The 20,580-nt window shown below is 40.2% G+C and overlaps 1 protein-coding gene across 3 annotated transcripts in view; it reads right to left on the bottom strand.

Moving 5' to 3' along the window:
* Positions 1–20,580, bottom strand: part of TENM3 (teneurin transmembrane protein 3) — a 451,547-nt gene that overhangs the window by 40,928 nt on the left and 390,039 nt on the right. The window contains exons 17-21 of one of the 3 annotated variants that reach the window (XM_042934226.1): positions 16,317–16,584; positions 14,384–14,527; positions 10,057–10,306; positions 9,204–9,224; positions 392–624 (exon numbers count right to left, since the gene is read on the bottom strand). In XM_042934226.1, coding sequence (XP_042790160.1) covers positions 392–624; positions 9,204–9,224; positions 10,057–10,306; positions 14,384–14,527; positions 16,317–16,584 — 916 coding nt within the window. The remainder of the gene's footprint in view (positions 1–391; positions 625–9,203; positions 9,225–10,056; positions 10,307–14,383; positions 14,528–16,316; positions 16,585–20,580) is intronic. The other 2 variants (XM_042934227.1, XM_042934228.1) reach the window with 2 other exon arrangements.

Below are 20,580 nucleotides of genomic sequence, written 5' to 3'. Positions count from 1 at the left end.
TACGGTTGCTTAGTGATGGTTTTTAAAGAGGCCCGGGACTCATTCATGACAAAGAAATTCCAGGACAATGAAAAGAATCTGGACACTTCCTTGAAGTTTAACAGGATGTGACCTGAATAATACGGGCTAGTTGCTTTATTCTTTGAAAAGGTGAAAAAATGGTATGATAAAAAAATGCCAAGAACCCAGTATTTGCTGTAAAATCAACTTAGGATTCTAGCAATTTCACGCCAAATGGCTTTTAAAAACACTAGATGTGAAACAGCTTTCTAGAACACGGTGGAGGGTAAAATGTTAGACTCAGCATTAAACACAATCAGGCACTAACTGGATTTTGTATCTTTTTTTTTTTTTAATAAAAAGAAATCCTCAAATTGATAAATGCCAGTACCTTTGGGACTCATGAGTGTCGCCTCCACAGCCTTCCCTCCGTCTCCACATCTGGCTTCATCAAATGGAAGGCACTGCTCCCCCGTCCCTGCAACCACTTCAGCATTTTTAGTCAAGTCTTTTGTACCCGTCAGTGACTTTGGGCGATAAATTCTGCGGGTGTTAGTGTCAGAAACATACAGATTTCCTGTGACGGGATCAGTCGCAAGGTAGTATCTATGAGCTGGGTTGCTGCTGTAAAAAAAGGATCACACATAAACATCGCAAGGCAGTTTACTCCTAATACACAGGGGTGAGGGGGGGTGGGGGGTGCGTAATGAAAGGCAAAATAAAACAGATCATGGGAAACTGATTATAAACTGAAATCCATTATTAAAGACTGGAAAACGAACAGCATATTTAATAACGACTTCAAAGAATGGCGGAAAAGAATTGGAGGCAAGCTCTAAAAGGATTGCTTTCTTTCTTTGCTGGTGGCTGAGGATTTAATTTACTAAATTTATTAAAACAGCCATCTTGGAAAATAATTCCCTTTAGAAGGCAATACGCTTCTAGCCTAAAACAAAGAAGCAAGTTCTCTAAATCCTTTTGGATCAATGAAAAGCCATTAATAAATTGCTCTTGAGTGATCGACATAAAGTTTATTCCAGGGGAAGGGTGTCTCTATCAAACCCCGGTGAAGTGTAACATACTACTCATGTCCCTTGCACCTCATCAGAGGGAATTCTCCTGTTTTGCTACAAATCCTAATCACATGAACGCCTGCCCCTGACAAAATGCACCATCGGGTCTGTCTTCGTTGCTCTATCATAATCCAGGAGGGCGATCTGATGCAGTTAGTGTTTGTCTTGAGCAACAGGGTTACGTACTAAAAGGAGGTCATGCACGTGTACGAGGCTGTCTCAGATGCCGGCCTCACGCAGTGAGCCAGAAGGGTAGTTCTGTCAAGTTTTACTTCAAAAGTTGTAAATTAAGCTGCCTTAAGACCGGTCTGAGAATTTGGTGAGATGCAGGCATTTGTTCACAAAACATACTGCCTCAATGTGACACGTAGAAAGTAGCACAAATGTAAACTATCCTACGTCCCGTTACCTGTGACAAATGGGAAGACCGACATTACCAAGCAATGGACAAATTAGGACCCTTAGGTGGAATTAAAAAGTTCATTCAACTCCTTATGAACACTCGACATCACATTCTTAGGATTAATGGGATTTTGTACCATGTGCAAATATTGCCTTCTGGAAACAAACATTCCAGTGTTTTCGACAAAGATGTTGACAGGCAAGAATCCACTGGATTCTACATTATCTTCACGACAAACTTAGCGTTTTACCAATTTATTCTCATTCTTTCTCTCTCTTTTTTTCTCTCCCCGCCCACACTTTTATACTTGTTTCCATTTGTTTTACATGTGAATATCTAAAAGATGGGGTATAAATCTAACTATATGAAAATATTTGTTCTAAATAATGGCGTAGTGTAGTGGTTTTCTCATTACTATTAGGTTCTAATGACACAATTCTCACTACTTAATGCTCTTCCTTTGAAAGTGGTCAATATGTGTACTTCAGGGCTCCTGTGAGTCTACTGCTAAAATACCAAGTTCTTGGTTTCACGAGCGCGTCTTACATCGGGTGCCCACGTGGCCACAGAGCTGGCCACACGTGGCGTCTGTAGAGACCCTCTGGAGCTCTGAAGCCTCTGGCTGTTAAGTGGATTCACACCGAAACACCGAGACTTGCGAAAGCTTGACCACCTCCAGGTTTCGGGTCTCCTTTCTACCCTTCCATATCTTTTGGCGACAAGAGACATATTTGAGCAAGAGGTCTTGAGTGTGTGATAAGTGTGAGAGGGTGAATAGTGACACAAAGGATGCAGGGAGATACAAGTCACTTGAGACGAAGACGCTTCAGAACCACTGGGCTATGGACCCCTGCCCATGTGAAGAGTCATTGTATCGCTTTTCTAAGTCGATGCCTGAAATGTCAAATGAACAGACGTACTGCCTTCCTTAATGTGGTAGTTTATTACTCTGTAATGAAGTGAAAAGTTACATATCAAGATCATCTTCAGAGTAATTTTAAGAGATTCTTCCCCCCTATGAACAGCCTGGTATTGACGGAGCTGGTCTTTTAGATATATGGTTGGTGACTGTAACGTAACACAATCAAACTGGGTCTATTGTGAAATACCATTGTGGAAAGACTTCTCTTTTCTTTCCTATCTCCTCAATTATATACTGATTAGAACTAGTCATATAGCCAGTTATGAAAACACACACACACACACACACACACACACACATTTTCCTGTCCGTTGTGTACCTATGAGCATGACCTCTAGACCAGACTGCCTGGGTCTGGATCCTGGCTTCCTCACTCACTAAACCTCATGACTTTGAGCAAGTTATTTAACTCGTCTGTGCCTCCGATTCCTTATCTGGAAAGGTGATAATAATAATACATATTTCATAGGATGCTGAGAGGGTGACATGAGCTAATACAGATAAAATGCTTAGAACAGTGCCTAGTACGTAATACATATGCAACAAGCATTAGCTGTTCTTAATATCTGCTTCTGTCCTGCCTCCTCTTGGGTTGCAGTGTGTCTTTCGACTTGTAACTCTACACAGTGTAGGAGTGCGATGATTATCGTTAGCTATCTAAAGTACGACTAGCTTTCTGGAAAGGTTAAGAAGAAAAACAATGGCTACGTTCAAATTTGTTTCCTTGGTCTTGCTGTTAGGCTAGAACATCCTAAACTATTCAAACAATGCAGACCCTTCTTTAAACATGCACTTTGAATTGTTTCCAGGGTAATGAGGATAAAGGTAAATGAATAATGCAATCCAATGTAAATTCAGTTGGAGTTAAGCATTCATACGAAACACCTTTATAAAGCTGCAAGGTCACTTTTAAGAACATTATATCAAGAAGCCTCTCTTCCTTTTACATGTACAAAGGGTGGAAAGGTACCATATCCATGAGACCATGCCAGGGTCTTTTTGTCTCAGTGCTGAAGTACCAGAATCAATTGTTCCTCTGAATTTTCAAAGCAAGATGAGTTATGGGAACATTCAGTAATTTTTCAAGTGGAGGGTAATATGCAGAATTATTCATTTAAGTGACATCCTTTATCAGAAGCCTGGGATAGTGGGACTTAATCCTGAAGTCCTTTTCACCCTCTTTACAGGTCTTTTCTAAAATACCTGCTGAAAAGGCTATTTGTGGAAAACTCCTTCAAGAGCAACTTCTAGGAGACAGTTTTAAAAATAAAGAATTTTAATTCATTTTTTTCAATCCAAAGGTGTATAAAAACAACCCAAGTCTTGGATCATGATCTCCCTGTCCACTTAACCCACTTATAACTATAAACTGCCCAGACCTATATAAAATGGATAGTGGAAGGATTCTCCCTTACCCCCTTTTATCTCCAATATTCCATGATTAAAAAGCATACTCCCTAAAAGAGGTACCCATTTATACACACACACATATTTTTGCACAAAAGCCATTATGCTGTTCTATATCTTGCCTTTTTCATTTAATAGCGTACAAGGGAGAATTTTAATACTGAGCCATTTTAACTATATAAATCATGGGTTTACAATAAAGGAGAATAAAAACTTTAGGATCCTGATAAAGAATGATATAAAAAAATTATACATAGTTTTGATGTGCGTCGTTCTGAGAATAAAACAACGGATTTTTGAGGTGGCCCCTTGAGCTACAGGTCATAAGGTTTCTTGGTGCAAAAATAATGGACATTAAAGTCCTAAGCTTTGCCTTTATTGACATCAGCTTTATTCCAGTGGGACAGTAATAAGAGAATGTCCGAAGTGGTGCTTATATTTGGATTTCCTGTTCCACAGCGTCTCCCTCTTTGAAGGCACAGAAATTTCTAAATCAAGCAACATATGTCGACGGTTTTTAAAAATGTCTGCCAAATGAAAGCTCTAATTTTGCACACAACTCCATTGTCCAGAATAACAAATGTGGAGGCGTATGTGGCCCCGGAGAAGAGAGTTTACTTCTGGAAACATTCCCCACAGAATGGTAGGAAATGAGAACTGGGTAAGTTCTTTGCAGCGCAGCTTAGCATGGCAAATTAGAGCTGGTTCTGGGACCCCAGCCCCTTTCAAAGGAAAAGAGGGAGCAGGACCAAAAGCACTGAAAGAAAAAGAAAAAGTGAGTTTGGAAACTTTCAGTTGACTGGAGGCAGAGAAGCTCTGAACAATACATGGGATGGGTCTGGGGTTCAAGGACACCTGACATAAGCAGAGTTTTCTGACAGAATGAGTTAGTACTTGCGCTCCAAATTCCCGAAAAGCCAAAGCCCTGGAGAGGCTGGTGTGCGGGTGCAAATGGGTGGTGAGTTTTTAGGTCAGTAATACGTCTCATGTGGAAACGTAAGGCTACGATGACTGAGTGCGCTTGGCTGCTGGTAGCTGGAGTGTGGGATTTACAAAATGCATGGCTTGGGGAGCTGGGGTGGCTCAGTTGGTTAAGCGTCAGACTTCGGCTCGGGTCACGATCTCACAGTCTATGGGTTCGAGCCCTGTGTCGGGCTCTGTGCTGACAGCTCAGAGCCTGGAGCCTGCTTCACATTCTGTGTGTGTCTCTCTCTACCCCTCCCCCACTCATGCTCTCTGTCTCTGTCTCTCTCCCTGTCTGAAAAAATAAATTGACGTTAAAAAAAAAACCCCAAAATGCATGGTTTGAGGGAATCTCTGTTCACCAGGAGAGGTTTAATGGCCTTCTTGTACAACTGATCAAGGTTTTCATTTCAGAAAGTCTGAAAATAACATTACGATTTTCACTAAGAGCAGCAAAATCAAAGCAAGTTGAAACTTTTAGTATATTGCACCTTGATGACTCGTGCTACATTGCCTGGATCGCCACAATCCCTAAGCCGACTTCCCCATGGTCCCATCCCATGGACGCGCAGACTGGATTTGCTTATTCATTTTGTCATAATGCAACTTGTTAGACTAGAGAAATATTTGCAAAGAACAAGCTATAGAACAGAGATCATTAGCACTTTAATCTTTTTATTGGAAATTGTGCCGTAGCCTTTAGGACACAGAAAAGCATAAATTATACTTATGTAGAACAATAAAATGCCTCTTTTCTGGCAACGAAGACTGTTTAGATGATTGCAAGCAGGGCTTTGGGATGTGGTATTTCTGCGCCTGTTTGATTTTTAAATATTAAGTCAAGAAGTGCTGAATCAAGCTTTTATAATTTTGTATCTAAACGTTCACTGATTCAAGTTCACAGACCTGTGATTGGCACCTTCTTTGATCTTTTAATTGGTAATATAAAATTCACAAAGTTGATTTTTAGTCCTACATGTTTTATTACCTCTTGGCTGGTGTTAGTTAACTAATTTAAGTCCCTTTACTTTGGAATTTTAAAGAATTAGAACAGGGATGAGCCAAAATTTACTACCTACAAAAGGAGTTTGTTATCAAACTAATACTATAAACAACACAGGGGGAAATGTTTAGTAGAGCCAAGAGAAACTTAAATGTTAAGAATTTCAGAAGCTTCCATTTATGTAAAAAATTTAACATGTTGATTGAGTAGTATTTATATCTATTCATTCATTAAAGTCTAGCCAGAGACTTTGACTTGATATAATATCCTGGCAGTACTTATTACATTTGGTATGATGGATTACTTTGAATTTTAAAATTAAAAAACCTATGTTTTTTTGCATTGATTTTGTTATTCACTATTTCTATTAATTATTTCCTCCATCCGTCCAATTAATGAGTGTGGGAAACATAGTAAGAGGACCAGAAGCATGCATTTTTATGCATTAATCATTAACTGACTACACTGTTCATTTTTGTGTATTTAGACATAGTTTACAATTTCTTTCCCCTCCTATCATCTGTTCCTAAGCGCTTCATGACTGTTACGTTGGCCATGAAAGTGGGGATAAGGAGAAAGCCAGCAGGATCCTATCATCTAGGATGAGCAAGTTGACATTAGTAGGCAAATAGAAAGAAGTATCTGATAAGAGTTTTAATTTTTTGAGCTAAATAGAGTAGCTTCAGTGAGTCAAAATATCTTGCTTTTGTGAAGCCAATTTTGATTAATTAATTATGAGACAAATGGAATCCCTATTTTTGTCATTTCATCGGTGACTTGGGCTCAAAGGCCTTGGGTATTTTCTACATCTTCTTCCTTACCACCCATATACAGTGTGTTCATTCTCTGCCTTTCTTTATTTTATGGGTTGATTTCCTGCATTGCTAGCCATACTAATTTAGGTTCCTAGCATCTCATGGTTTTAGGCAACGGCTTTCTAACTGATCCTAAACACGGACCTCAGATTCATCTTCCCCAAAGGCCATTTGGGGTATGGCGCCGTCTTGTTCAAGGTCAGAAAATGGGTTCCCACTGTCTCTGTCGTCCTGTAGGACAGAAGAGTAACTCCTCAGAGCACTCAAGGCCCTAAGCAATCTGACCCTAACCTGGCTTTCTACCTGTATCTCTCATTATTACCAGCATGGATCCCCTGTTCCATCCAGGTAAATCGGATTCTTCTCAGAACATGTCTTACTCATGCCTTTCCTAAACCCCAGTAACATCATTTGTTCTAGATTACTTCTTCATGACTATCTTCCTTTCTTCCTGTTTTTCTGTTTAAACAGACTTCATTTTTAGATGTAGGTCAAATATCAACCCTCCAGAGAACTTTGCCTTACCATAGCCGTATCTCCCCGTAATCTCTTCCTCAACAGAACTACTCTCACAGAACAAGCCATGGATATAATGAAGCATCAAAGAATGATACCGAGGATGTCACTTAGGCTGTTACGTACATATCTTGTCTCCCCTACTAGACTGTGACTTCTGAGAGTATGGATTTTCTTGTATTACTATTTGTCGAAGTGCCTAGTACATGGTGAGTGATCAGTCAACACCGCCTTAGCAAGGATGAATATAAAACCCAGTGTCTTTTACATGCAGGGCCACAAGGGAAATGCAGAAGCTCAAATGTAGCCAGGATAACACACGGAGGAGAAAGGTGAAGGAGGATCATGAGAGAGGGATTACAATGAGTATCACGGCCAAACACCATGAGTTAGTACGTAATGAGCTCATATTATAAAGTCCTGTTAATAATGTAGCTCTCGCCTCTTTTCTTCCAGAGAAAGAGATTATAGCTCCACGTAATTTGTCAAATGACTGTGAAATAAATTTAGCTTTTTATATACCCAGGTAATTATCCCACAGAATCCCAGCCATTTGGACCCATCGACACTAGCTCGGTGGCGTCATGGAATGCACACACTGTTCAGAGTGGTCCCAATCTCCGCTCCCCATCCCTCAGTTATGTTTCTTAGGGGAGAAAAGTAACCTCCTTGAGCCTCGATGACCTCATCTGTGATCCTAAAGGACTTCTGTGTGGATCTGTGATAAGTACATAAAATATCTGGCCCTGTGTCTGGCGTGGAATAGAGGCTGGTTTGTTAAAAAGTGGCCTCTTTGGTAGTTTTTTCTGTATCGCCTGCAGCATTTGCACGTTTAGTTGGTGTCTTTCCTCTCTCCTCCAGTTACCTAGAGGCCAAGGCCAGAAAAATTTTGATATTCTGCCGTGGTTTGTAATAGCAGAGATATGCGGGTGCAGCAGTCCGAAGAAATGCAGCGTGAATCTGAGCTTGTGACCGGGCTATTAGCTGATAGCACGAGATCAAAAGGGGATCTTGGGAAAAGGTCGTGGGACCATGCCTGGTCATACTGATATTCAACAGCTACTCATCTTCCAGCAGAACTTTGTTTTTTATTTCCTACTTGTCAGTCTCTACAACACAGTTTAAAGGGATTATGTTGATTTACTCATCTCAAGGATCTCACATGAACTATCATTTCTTTTTCCCTCTGGTACCATTTCATTAGATATTATATTGGCCAAACTAGATGCGGCACGTCCAATATGGCTTGCTTTTTTTTTGGCGAGCTTTACTTCAAAATGCATTGTCCTTTTCCTTTTTTGTTGTCCTGGGGAGAGTTTTTCAGTCAACAGTGCCCATGCACAAGCTTTTACCTTCTCTAGCTAAGTGTACATATCAAATAGAATTTGAAAAACATCTGAGCTGATACTCTTCCTTAGCTTTGAAGAAAGTCTTTTCCTTCGTAAGAGTGTCAGTGAAAACATTACTTCTTCAAACTCAAATCTAGTAACTCTCTTAGCTGGGGAAAATATAAACTACAACAGTGATGAATTTACCAGAAAGTTAACAAAGCGTAAGCGTTAGGGTTCTCTCGTATGGGTTCCTTCCAACCCAGCAAGGGCCCAGGCAACACATGATCTTACGTTTGTAAAACTCAAAGTAAACTATTTTGAGATTCTTTTTCTTAAGCAGAATCCCCCAAATTGAATAAGCTTTGAGCCCAATAAACCGGGATCTGCCCTGATTATTGGTCAACCTAAACTTGCCCGAACGTCTACTGTGCTTTGAATTTTGTTCTGTTCAATATGGCTTAGATTAAGTGAGCTGGTAACTGAAATTGAGAAGTATTTTTCTTACACAGAGATGTGCGTTGTGGTATTTTTTTGTGACAAATTTTATTAACCAATTTGAAAACGGCTTTTCAGATGATATTGCATAATATATTTTACAATATACTGCAGGATAATGGCTCATTTAAGTAGTTTTAATTCCTTCGATGTTCTGTGATACGGAATTTCCTCTCTCATGATGAAATATTCTTAGAAAACAATGTCAGAGAGTCACATCAAAGTGCAAAAAGGACATTTGAAAATAGATAGTAACCTTTCAGCAAGATGCTTACCTATGTCTAAAATCTTTATTTCTTGGTGGAAGCAGATAAAAAAGGTGGGAAAAAAAAGCACAGTTAGAAAAAGTTTCTAAAAGATAATAATGAGTTGCATACTGAGATTTTAATCATTTGTATGGAAAATCCCCAACTTAAGCAGAAATAACACTGGAAATGAATTTTGTAGGCCAAGGCTTAGCAAATAATTTACAGAATGGGATGATTTTCATCATCACACTTAAATGAACAATGCAAAGCAACAATTTATTACTTTCACCCTTGGTATTATAGCTAATGGGTTAACCCAACTCGTGAACTTGCTTATTGGAAGGTTACAGCCTTAGTTCATTTACTGTTATGTTCTGATACTGTAGGGAAATATTTTCTCTCTTAAATTTCAACAGGTGTGAAATAAAAGGCTAACGACCTATACCATGAGGTTATTCTAAAGGGATTTGAAAATCATAGCTCCATCCTATCAGAGCATATAAAATTCCCTGGAATCAGTGAGACATTTTATATCTTGGGTGACTTTATAGTCTATGCTCTTTTATATGGCATAGTATGTATATACGTGCTTTTTCCAACTTTAACCAAGAATCTAACTTCTTTCTAAGGAGAATTTTAAACATGGGGAAGGTATACTTAAATAATACACTGGTACATCAGATTAAACACTTAAAAAAAAATAAAGGCATGCTGAGCTTTGGTTAAAATCCCAAATGAAGGGGGTGCCTGGCTGGTTCGGTCAGTAGAGCATGCGACTCTTGATCTCAGGGCTGTAAGTTTGAGCCCCACATTGGGTGTAGAGATTACTTAGAAATAAAATCTTAAAAAAAAAAAAAAACCCAATTAAGGAAAGACATACCTGAGTTCCAAAACGCTTGTTACGTTTCCAGAAGGGAATATTCGGCGAACGTAGTTGAAATCCCCTACATACAGACTGCCATCGATCCCACAAGCTAACGCGACTGGAGCCAATAGTTTATTGCCATCGGCTTGACCATTGCAGCTCGGGCATGAGATGCTGCGCCTGCGGCCGTTGCCCATGATGCTACTGACGACCGGAGGCTGTTGGGAGATAAACTGGTTCTCCCCATTTCCCTTGTACAGTATACCTAGAAGACATAAAATGCATTTTTCTTGGGATAAAAAGTACAAAGATGCAAAATTAACCACGCCCACTCTAGAGTTAACTGTACTTCAGTGCTTTGTAGATACAGACTGGGAAAACTCTTCTTTCAAGTTCCAGAGGACAGAACAAAACAAGAACTCAGTCACTTCGTGTAAAATATTATGTGACAAAATACAAAGGATATATACAAAAATCGCGATCCGTTGCGAATTTAAGGAAGGGGCTGGTAAAAGAAACAAAGGATCAACTAGGAAAATGGAAAGCCCGAACTGTCAACATCGGTGCTTCTCAAACGTCGTTGCATACTGGAACGGACTGGGGAGCTAACAAAAAATACTGATGCTCAGATCTCATCTCGAGAGACTCTGATTTAACTGGTCTGGGGGGCAGCCTTTTAAAAAACCCTCCAGACAATCCTAATGTGCGACCAAGTTTGGGAACCATGCTCTCCACCATGTTCTTCAGGGAATACCAAGTTTGCCTAACTGCCGAATGATGTTAAAAATATTATATATTAATCCAATAAAAACTGTGTGCCACAAATATGAATTTCTTCCGAGTTGATCACTGATTTTGAAAGAGTTAAACATACTTCATAGACGATAAAGTTAGAAAGCATCTATTAGACCTCCTATATACTGCTACGCTACCAAAGAACATTCTTGGTTATTCTCTGATCTGGCATGCGGATGCCCGCACATGCAGTAATTCAAAATTCCAAACGTAACGAAACTATTACGGAGAGGCAATTTATTATTTAAAGAGAATTCTGCTTTAAGGCATGAAAGTGCCAACAATTTTAAGAAGACAAAACGCCAGTCTGCTCCATTATGGTCTTCGATGGAAATCTGAGACAAAATCCCGAATGAATATTAAACATTTTCATAGTTAGAAACTAGATTTGAGTTGAGATTCTTATCTTATTCCTTTACCATTATTATATATAGATCAATGGTTTCATTTTGGTCTGATGTATACTGGACGGTCAGCTGTTATCACTCCATACATATTTCATGATGCTTCTCAGTGTGTTATTATCTGTATAAACCACCTGCTATTTTGACTTTGGAAGTTGTACATATTATATATTTATTGAACGTTCTCCATTTCGAAGCGGTTCTTCAAGCCAATGCTTATACTTTTTAGCAGATACACTGTTAAAAGAATCAATCCCCAGAAAGAACAAACAGGAAACACGAGAAGGTGTTTTTTCCTCCCACTCTGGGATAATTTTAAAGTGGAGAAGAGATCAGAATCATTATGTTTCTCTTAGAGCTCAGCACGCTTTTAGGTGGATTCTATGATTACTTTTTGAATGCTCTGCTATTTGAGTGATGTAATAATCACAGAACAGTTACATAGAGAAATCAGGAAAGATAAAACAGGTTTATTCAAATTTAAGAAAAATAACCTAAATAAGGCTGGATCATAACAACATATGAAAAGCCTTTTGCCTTAAATATTCAAAGAAGACATTAGTGATACCTAAGATCCCTCTTTCTGTGATTACGTTATTTGACAATTAGGGAACTACCATTTCCTGTACGAGCCACGTCTGTAATTTTCATCCAAAGAATCCCACCAGTCAGCCTACTTCTCTGCTGAGCCTGATTTATTCAGTCATTACTTTAAACGACTGGTCCTTCATAATCCTCCTCTATTATGACAGAACAAAAAGACGAACATTAGAATATTGACTTTCAAGTTCTAGGTCTGCACAAACACCTGTCACTGTCTCCATTTTTGCCTTCTCGTCTTCTTTAAAATGTGTTCATAGCTCATCCACCTTGTCGTGATTACAAATCACTTTGTTTATTCAATGAGACACATGTCACTTTGAAAAGCCACCACTTGTCCAACTGTTCTTGGATGAAATGTGAAATCACAATCGGTGTACCCCGGGAATTAGGTTAACACACATTTAAAAATGACACACGGTGTATAATTTATAGCAGTTTTTGGAGGACAGAATTTGGGGTAGCCCAGTTTTTACATCGGAACTGATATTTTAATAAAAGCGAACCATATATTATGCCGGTAGAGAAAGTGTGTGTGTGTATTTTTATTATATATACATATACGGAATATCTACAACTTTCTCAGATCCACCTGAGTACCGTACTCAGTGTTGGATTACACTGTTATGGGAAGGCCTTTCCTGGAGCTCTTTGCCACTGGTTCACGATCTCTTAGTGAAATCCTGGGGCTAACTGGTGGCGAACCGTACCTTACATTCTCACGATGACCAAAACGTTTCTAGAGAGGCTCCCCCTGTTTTGTTTATAAAGAAACTTCTGAAGGAATCCAGCAATCGGTCACCCTCCGTGAAATACGATTTCACCGACTTTAATCAAGAGCAGCCACGAGCACATTCGGCACAGCCTGAAACACCACTGGTCCAGACACCGCCGATGATTAGAGGGAACATACAGAGCGGCCTTCTTGGTTGGGAGTCTCGCTTTCCCCACACGTGCGCCGCACGTGGCACTCGCCGTCAGCTCTGCTCCCCAAGAACCTTCAGGGGGTGCTCACTGAGAGGCAAGCTGACGTCCAGGGCAAAGCTGGAATGGGGACAGAGCTCGGCACTGTAGGTGCTGAGTAGGAAAGGCGTGGAGGGTTTTCCCGGTGTGGTTTTCCTCTTACTATTGGTTTGCTCAGTACTATATTCTTCCAGAGGTAAGGCACCGGGTTCTCAAGCCCTGGCTTAGAAACTACTTTGGATTTAGTACATTCGGAAGCTGAAAATGCACCCGCGTCGGCTCCAACAACAATTTTTTTTTAAAATAAAAAGAACAAGTATCAAAGTAACGTTAATCTGAAAAAGTGACCATTAATCTTAAACACGTAGTTGTATCACATGCTCCGTTCAAAATTTCGAACCTTCCAAAAACCTCTGCAAAGTCAAAGCTCGATGATTTTTCCAAGACTGTGGCATCTCCTTCTCTGGCTATTTGCAAAGGGAGAGTAGAGAGTTGTTAGACTGACGTGGTTTAGGACCGGTGGCTACAGTAAGTTGCATCAAGGCTCCGCTTTTCTAGAAAAGTGCCCATAAGTTATCTGAGATTGTAGCTGGCGTGTGGGCAAAATGTTAGACACACAGCGAGGACAACAGAAATTGTTTAATATCAATGATATTCTTTATGAGACTATGCTGGTCAAATTTTGTCAAGTAACTGGTCTTTTGGTTTGTGATATCTGATACATGGTTTTCCAGGGCATATTCACCAATAGTGTAAGGCCTACTATAAGGAATACTCTTTTCTCAAATTATTCATGTATTTTTTCCCTCATATCTACAAAGTTAAATAAGAGTACAGGAACCCAGTTTGAGCAAGAGAACAATTTTTTTTCTCACATACAATTTAAGAACTGAAAATAAAAATCGACATACTCAGACTACTTAAGGATTAAGATCTGTTAGAAACATTTTGGTGGGGCGCCTGGGTGGCTCAGTCAGTGAAGTCTGACTTGAGCTCAGGTCATGATCTCACGGTTCGTGAGTTCAAGCCCCGCGTTGGCCCTGTGCTGACAGCTCACAGCCTGGAGCCTGCTTCGGATTTCGTGCCTTCCTCTCTCTTTGCCCCTCCCCTGACTCACACTCTGTCTCTCTCTCTCTCAAAAAACAAACATTAAAAAAATTATCAAAAAAGAGAAATATTTTGGGAAAGTACATGGATTTTTATTTTTTCTTTACTTTTAAAAAAGTCCCCTCCCATTCCTTTTTTTGGTAAACCTTCCTAACGCACTGTGGATCAAGTCATGGACTGACTATAGACGTAGACACTCCTAGAGAATCTGTGGTAGGGACGACCACATAGAGTACTTTCAATGCGGCATTTAAGTCATTTATAATCAAATGGGAAAACTATTTTGGTGACGAATATACGAATGTTTCAAAGTCCACAAGAAGAATGTTAGGTAGTTCCCACTTGAGACTTCTATGGTCTTGGAAACATATATTTTTTCTCCTACTTCTAATCCTACAGCATGCATGGGAAGAAATGTTGCCACAAGCTAATCCATCCGAAGGAAAGCAAGTCAACTGAGAACAAGATCTTACCATTCTGAACGTCCAACACATGATGTTTATCTAATGTCCAACCACCCATGTTGGAAGCGTCTAATTCATAGCCTTGTAAAATGGCGGTCCTCTTTTCCCACAGAGTCAAGTCCAGACATGACTCGTATTCATATCCAACTGAAACTGGAATCAAGACAAATCACAGTTCATCTTAGCTACGGGCAGAGACGCAATGTACTGTTTTTGATAAAACGCCTTTCTTCGTAGTCGTGTTCTAATGCTATATTTCTACTCATTTATGAGTAGCGCTTATTTCTATGTGAGAGGCTTTGGCCAGATAAAAGGTATTTTTCTAAAAAAAAAGCGATCTTCAAGTATTATTTTTCTATTGACTTGATAGGAAATTAGTATTTTTTTTCCCCCTCACACCACTTTTTCACAAGGGGTCCATAGCACAAAATGAAGACCAGACTGGGCACCTGGTTAAGTAATCAGATCAGACAAATCAGCCCCGGGTGGTGATCAGATGATAACAACTAAAAATTACATTTTCCATCTGAATAATTATAGCGGTGTAGTTTCCAAGACTATTCAGTTGTGGAAGATATTTACAATAAGTAAGGTTCAATATAGCAAAAAAGATAGTCTGATTATGGCATCATATTCACGTTACTATCAGAAATGAACAATAACACCAGCAGTAGATTAATGTGAACAAATCACAAATGAGAAGATTCAGAGTCACAACGGAACATGGGTTTTAAATTTGAGACCAAAGCAGAGGGAGAAGTGGTAATTATCTGATTGAACTAATTCAAGCCCAAGGTATATATTAATTTCAGAATAAGAATACTCTCAGGTAAAAACTGGTAGAACAAAAAGCATCCATTGGTTGTTGCTGTTCTTGGGTTGAGTGTGAAGCTATACCATACATACATTTCTTCACATCAATCTTTGATCACACTGTCCCATCATTCAGTGAAACTGGTTTACCCGATGTTTTATTTTTTATTATTATTTTTTCAATATATGAAGTTTATTGTCAAATTGGTTTCCATACAACACCCAGTGCTCATCCCAAAAGGTGCCCTCCTCAATACCCATCACCCACCCTCCCCTCCCTCCCACCCCCCATCAACCCTCAGTTTGTTCTCAGTTTTTTTTTTTTTAATTTTTTTTTTCTTAATGTTTTTTATTTATTTTTTTGAGACAGAGAGAGACAGAGCATGAGCGGGGAAGGGACAGAGAGAGAGGGAGACACAGAATCCGAAACAGGCTCCAGGCTCTGAGCCGTCAGCACAGAGCCCGATGTGGGGCTTGAACTCACAGTGTGAGATCATGACCTGAGCCGAAGTCGGACGCTCAACCGACTGAGCCACCCAGGCGCCCCTGTTCTCAGTTTTTAAGAGTCTCTTATGCTTTGGCTCTCTTCCACTCTAACCTCTTTTTACCCGATGTTTTAAGAATGTCATTGCACTGAATTGACTCCTTCTAGTCAAAAGATCTGAGATAATTTTTGAACACAAATATTGTCTATATCCTCTCAAATACCCTTGTGAGCTGAAAGCACCCTAATTGTCAGATAAGGAAAACATCAAAAAGGATAAGGAAAGCTATGGAGACAAAGTTGTGAGGAAAAAAAACGAGAAGAGGAAGGAGAACAGTAAGGAAGGAGAACATGGGAGAAAAGGATGGGACACCGTGGATTGTCATTCAGAACATTTTCTCATGTGTAATTTCAGCCAGAAAAAAGGGATGCTGTCTCATCATATGGAAATACACTCCCTTTTCCCATGGTAGGTCTCAACCAACCAGCTTAGAACTCCCCACGGACAATCTTACCGCCTTCCCATCCGTTTGTCCATTGAGTTTCGTGGGTGATTTGTTAGTTCTGACTTCAAGATAATATCATATTAGTTCTGACTTCAAGATAATTTTTTTTTGGCTGAAAACATATTGATAAGGAACTTACCAACAGCTTCAGATAGACCATAGACCTTTTGATTATACGCATCTGTTTTATCCCATATAAAAGTATAGGCCAAGTTTGGCGAGGCAGGAAACCACTTCTGAAAGAGTCTTCCGACGACAGCCACCATAAGGTGAACCTTCATTAAATTAAATGGTATAATAGACTGGGTCATGGTGATCTTGAGAACTGACTTATAGCCTGCAGCTCTGGAACTCAAGTAGGAAAGTTTCAGATCTGTTCCTGGAATTGTAGTTTCTTCATGGAGTACCTAGGTATGAAAAAAGCAGAAGCTTAAAACTGCGATCATGGATAACTATTAGGTAAAAGAGATTCCACAGGGGCGCCTGGGTGGCTCAGTCGGTTGGGTGTCCGACTTCAGCCCAGGTCACGATCTCGCCGTCCGTGAGTTCGAGCCCCGCGTCGGGCTCTGTGCTGACAGCTCAGAGCCTGGAGCCTGTTTCGGATTCTGTGTCTCCCTCTCTCTCTGACCCTCCCGCATTCATGCTCTGTCTCTCTCTGTCTCAAAAATAAATAAATGTTAAAAAAAAAAAATTAAAAAAAAAAAAAGAGATTCCACAGAATTGAGACGAACAACTAAAATAAGACATCAAAGAGTTGCTCTTCACAAATACACATCTGAGCTGTGACTTTATTCAATAATTATAGATAACTCTGCCGCCAGCCCGATTTCTCTCCTCCTAAAAGCTTCTTGTCATTTATTTTGAGTTAATCATACCTCAGGTGCTATTCCTCACACGGAAGTCACTGTAACTGCTCCATCGGGCTGACATGCACTGACTTGTTGGCCTATAGTCACAGCCGATTCTCACCAACCCATCTTTCACCCCCATCACCCTGGAGAATTAGAGCAGACATTTGTAAGATGGCTGGCTTAGAGCAGGGATGTGGTGTAGGCCAAAGATCTGGCCTCCGCCAGCTGGCTCATTTAGGGCTGAAACCTGGGCCTGTAGCCTCAGCAGCTGACTGGTCACAGCCTAGAAAGACAGGAGCGATAACAAAACAAGAGCAATCCGTTTGGGTTAAATTGTAGCAAATTCCACATCCATGTGGAAAGGTAACAGAACGATAGCAAGTTCAGGATGGCAGATGGACTAGTATTTCGGAGCTGCATCAATTTCTCCCTAGAGAACAACTAATGCGTTACTGAATGCACAGGCAAGACACTCAACGTATCCTTTTCGAGTTGAAGCTGGACTGTAAAAAGTTAAAATAACCACCTGCCTATGAATGATCTCCTTTACAAATTGGTAAAAATCACATTCTTAACCCTCCAGCCTACCCATCGATGTGACTGGCTCCATGAATGCTAACAAAGGCATACTGACATAGGCCAAAACATTAATTGTTTTGAAAATATATTTTACGTCGTGTGTAAAATCTTTCCAGACGGTTCAGATGCTGATTAGGAAGCACCTATTAGTTTGGTTACTAATGATCACTCTTCCCAGGTTTACCACAAGACACATATTGCAAAGTGCACAAGGCCATTTATGCTCAAGGATCCGCACCAGGAAGTCAACACTTTCTCTACTAAGAATTAAGTTAACACTCGCAAAGCTTTCCTCATATTGTCCTATCAAGCTTCTTTGTTCAGACAGAAAGCACTACCTGATTGTGTTAGAAAAATCTCAGAATGGCGATCCAGTGGTCAGCGGCATTTAGCTCCTCTCGCGTGGAACAGCTAGGATTGATGCTTAGCTGTCACCTCTGAGTTTTAATGACTTAAGTGGAACCCACGACAGTGAGGTTGTGGTGGTCAGTTTCAGTATAAACAAGCAGCACAAAAGAGTGGGCTAAGCAAACTTCCATGCTGGCCCGTGAGCCAGTGTTGGCGTGAAGAGAGATGTGAGGCAATTTAGCGGATCAAGAAGGCATCGCTACGCTCTCACAGATATTGTTCCTATTTATTACAAGTGGGGTTTTCCTTCCCAACTACGCCAACGGATTCCGGCCACGGACTGTCTCAGGCAAAATAGTTTACGGGCATACAGAAACTTTCCAGAGCTTTGTTAGACTCAGGGAGACCATTACATTTAAGATCGACAGCATTGTTGTGTGGCTGTAGGCTACAGGATGTATAATGGAAATAGAACTCATTGTTCTTCTATCTTTGGGGTGAAATACCAATGGGTGAGCTTGAAAAATAGATTCTGTGACTCTTGAATGGCTCTGAAAATGTAAGTGATCGAACCCTAAGGCATATAATTTGTTTCCTCTTATTTCCAAAATAATTTCTCATAAATCTGGTAGGTTTTCTATACATAAGGCAGTCCTTTCCTTAATTAATATATATTTCCTGTGATCTTCTAGAGGCTGCAAGATATCATGTGTTATTCTTATCTTAATAATTGATTACTATCTTTGTCATCATTAACCTACTTCCATGGAACAAATATCTGTAATCTGATTCATTAAAACATGTGTTTCTCCTATGTAATTTAACTTGACCATGTGATTTTGCATTAGAGGGAAAAGTAAATCTAGCCAGAGTGGAAAAAATCAACCATTAAGCCTATTTTTTTTTTTTTTTACCAGCTGTCTGATCTGTAAGCCTCATTCTTCACCCCATTACATATTCAGTTAGAAAGCGCAATAAAACTAAAAAAACGGAGTAAAATTACGAACACAAAGGCTTACTTTCTCTAATTTTGTTATTGTTCTTATTTTGTTTGATAATAAATTAATGAGTATTTTATTTTATAATAAATAAATACAATTATTTATCCAGTCAAAAAAAAAAAAAAAAAGAGATACATCCTGTCACTTCTACCTTCCAAATCTCAGTCTAATCTGCTTCCTCTTCTCTAGTACCATTGTGCGTGTTGGGCACCTTCTGTCTCAGTGCTGGACGTGCATGGAAATACAGCGAACACTAGTCAGTTCACCGATTCGTCTGTTTCCTTCTAGCAATTACACGTTTTGTCACTTGAGTTAGCTTTAGAGAAATCTGAAAAAATGCCATGGGCCCCCCGGTTCCATATTGCCTAAAGAATTCAAGGTCTCCACTGTATGGTAACCTGGCCCCAGGCTTTCCCTTTATATGCCCTACATTTAAATGGTCCATCAGCTTTAATACGACATTATTTGGTTTTACCACCATGTGGTTGCTTACACATTTTCTTCCATCTGGAATATCCTTTCCCTCTTTTGAAGGTCAACCTCCTCAGTGATGCTTGTTTTTGGCTTCTTTGGGAATGGACCCCTCTTGAACTTTCAGAGTTCTTTCAAATCTCGATCACACTTTAGAGTGGCAAGAGCCATGCCTTACTAATCTTTTTATCCTAGTAGAGTACCAGGTACACATTAGACTCTCAGCAAATTTCTACCAAATGTTGGTTGACTGTTTGATGGAATGGGGAAAAGAACCCTTCGTGTATTCTTGCAACTGTTGACTACCTGCAACCCATTTCAGTGACTCGGTTTGCTGAAAGTTTGCCCCCTATAGACAGACAGACACTGCTTCAAGGTTAAATCTATTTAAGGACTGGCAAGGAGCTCAGCCTGACTGCATGATGACCCCTGGGAGGAAGCACTACAGTGCATAAGGCTACAGTGAATTTCTAATAAAAGCTTCAGCCCAAAGTCGGCCTGGTTACGCAGCATATCATCCAGGGGTCTCTTCTGCATCATAGTTGCCTGTGAAAGTTCTCCTTACCTGTTATCCTGGACCTTCTCCGCTCGTCTCCTCTGCTCTCTATCTGTACTCCCTCCCTGGGGGTTCTTTCTCATCCTATGCTTTATGTTCATCCGTAACACTGATGACCCCCAGGTTTAGTATCTTTCCTTCCAACCTCTCCCCTGGACTCCGCTCGTACATGTCCCCTCCTTACACCTTCCACCCTAACCACCTTTGTTCAAGGCACCATCTTTTCTCCTACTTACTGAGACTGTCTCCCACCTGGTCTCCTTATTTGAACCTTTCCCCAATATAAAATATTCTTAGTAGGGGCTCCTGGGTGGCTCAGTCGGTTAAGCGTCCGACTTCAGCTCAGGTCACGATCTCGCGGTCCGTGAGTTCGAGCCCCGCGTCGGGCTCTGGGCTGATGGCTCGGAGCCTGGAGCCTGCTTCCGATTCTGTGTCTCCCTCTCTCTCTGACCCTCCCCCGTTCATGCTCTGTCTCTCTCTGTCTCAAAAATAAATAAACGTTAAAAAAAAAATTAAAAAAAAATATTCTTAGTGTAGCAATGACAGTGATCCTTTTAAGAAGGAAATCAGCAACTGTTACCGCTCTACTCTAAAGCT

The sequence above is a fragment of the Panthera leo genome, chromosome B1 (genome assembly GCF_018350215.1).
Source record: "Panthera leo isolate Ple1 chromosome B1, P.leo_Ple1_pat1.1, whole genome shotgun sequence".
Classification (NCBI taxonomy): domain Eukaryota; kingdom Metazoa; phylum Chordata; class Mammalia; order Carnivora; family Felidae; genus Panthera; species Panthera leo.
This window is presented reverse-complemented; position numbering and strand designations above follow the sequence as displayed.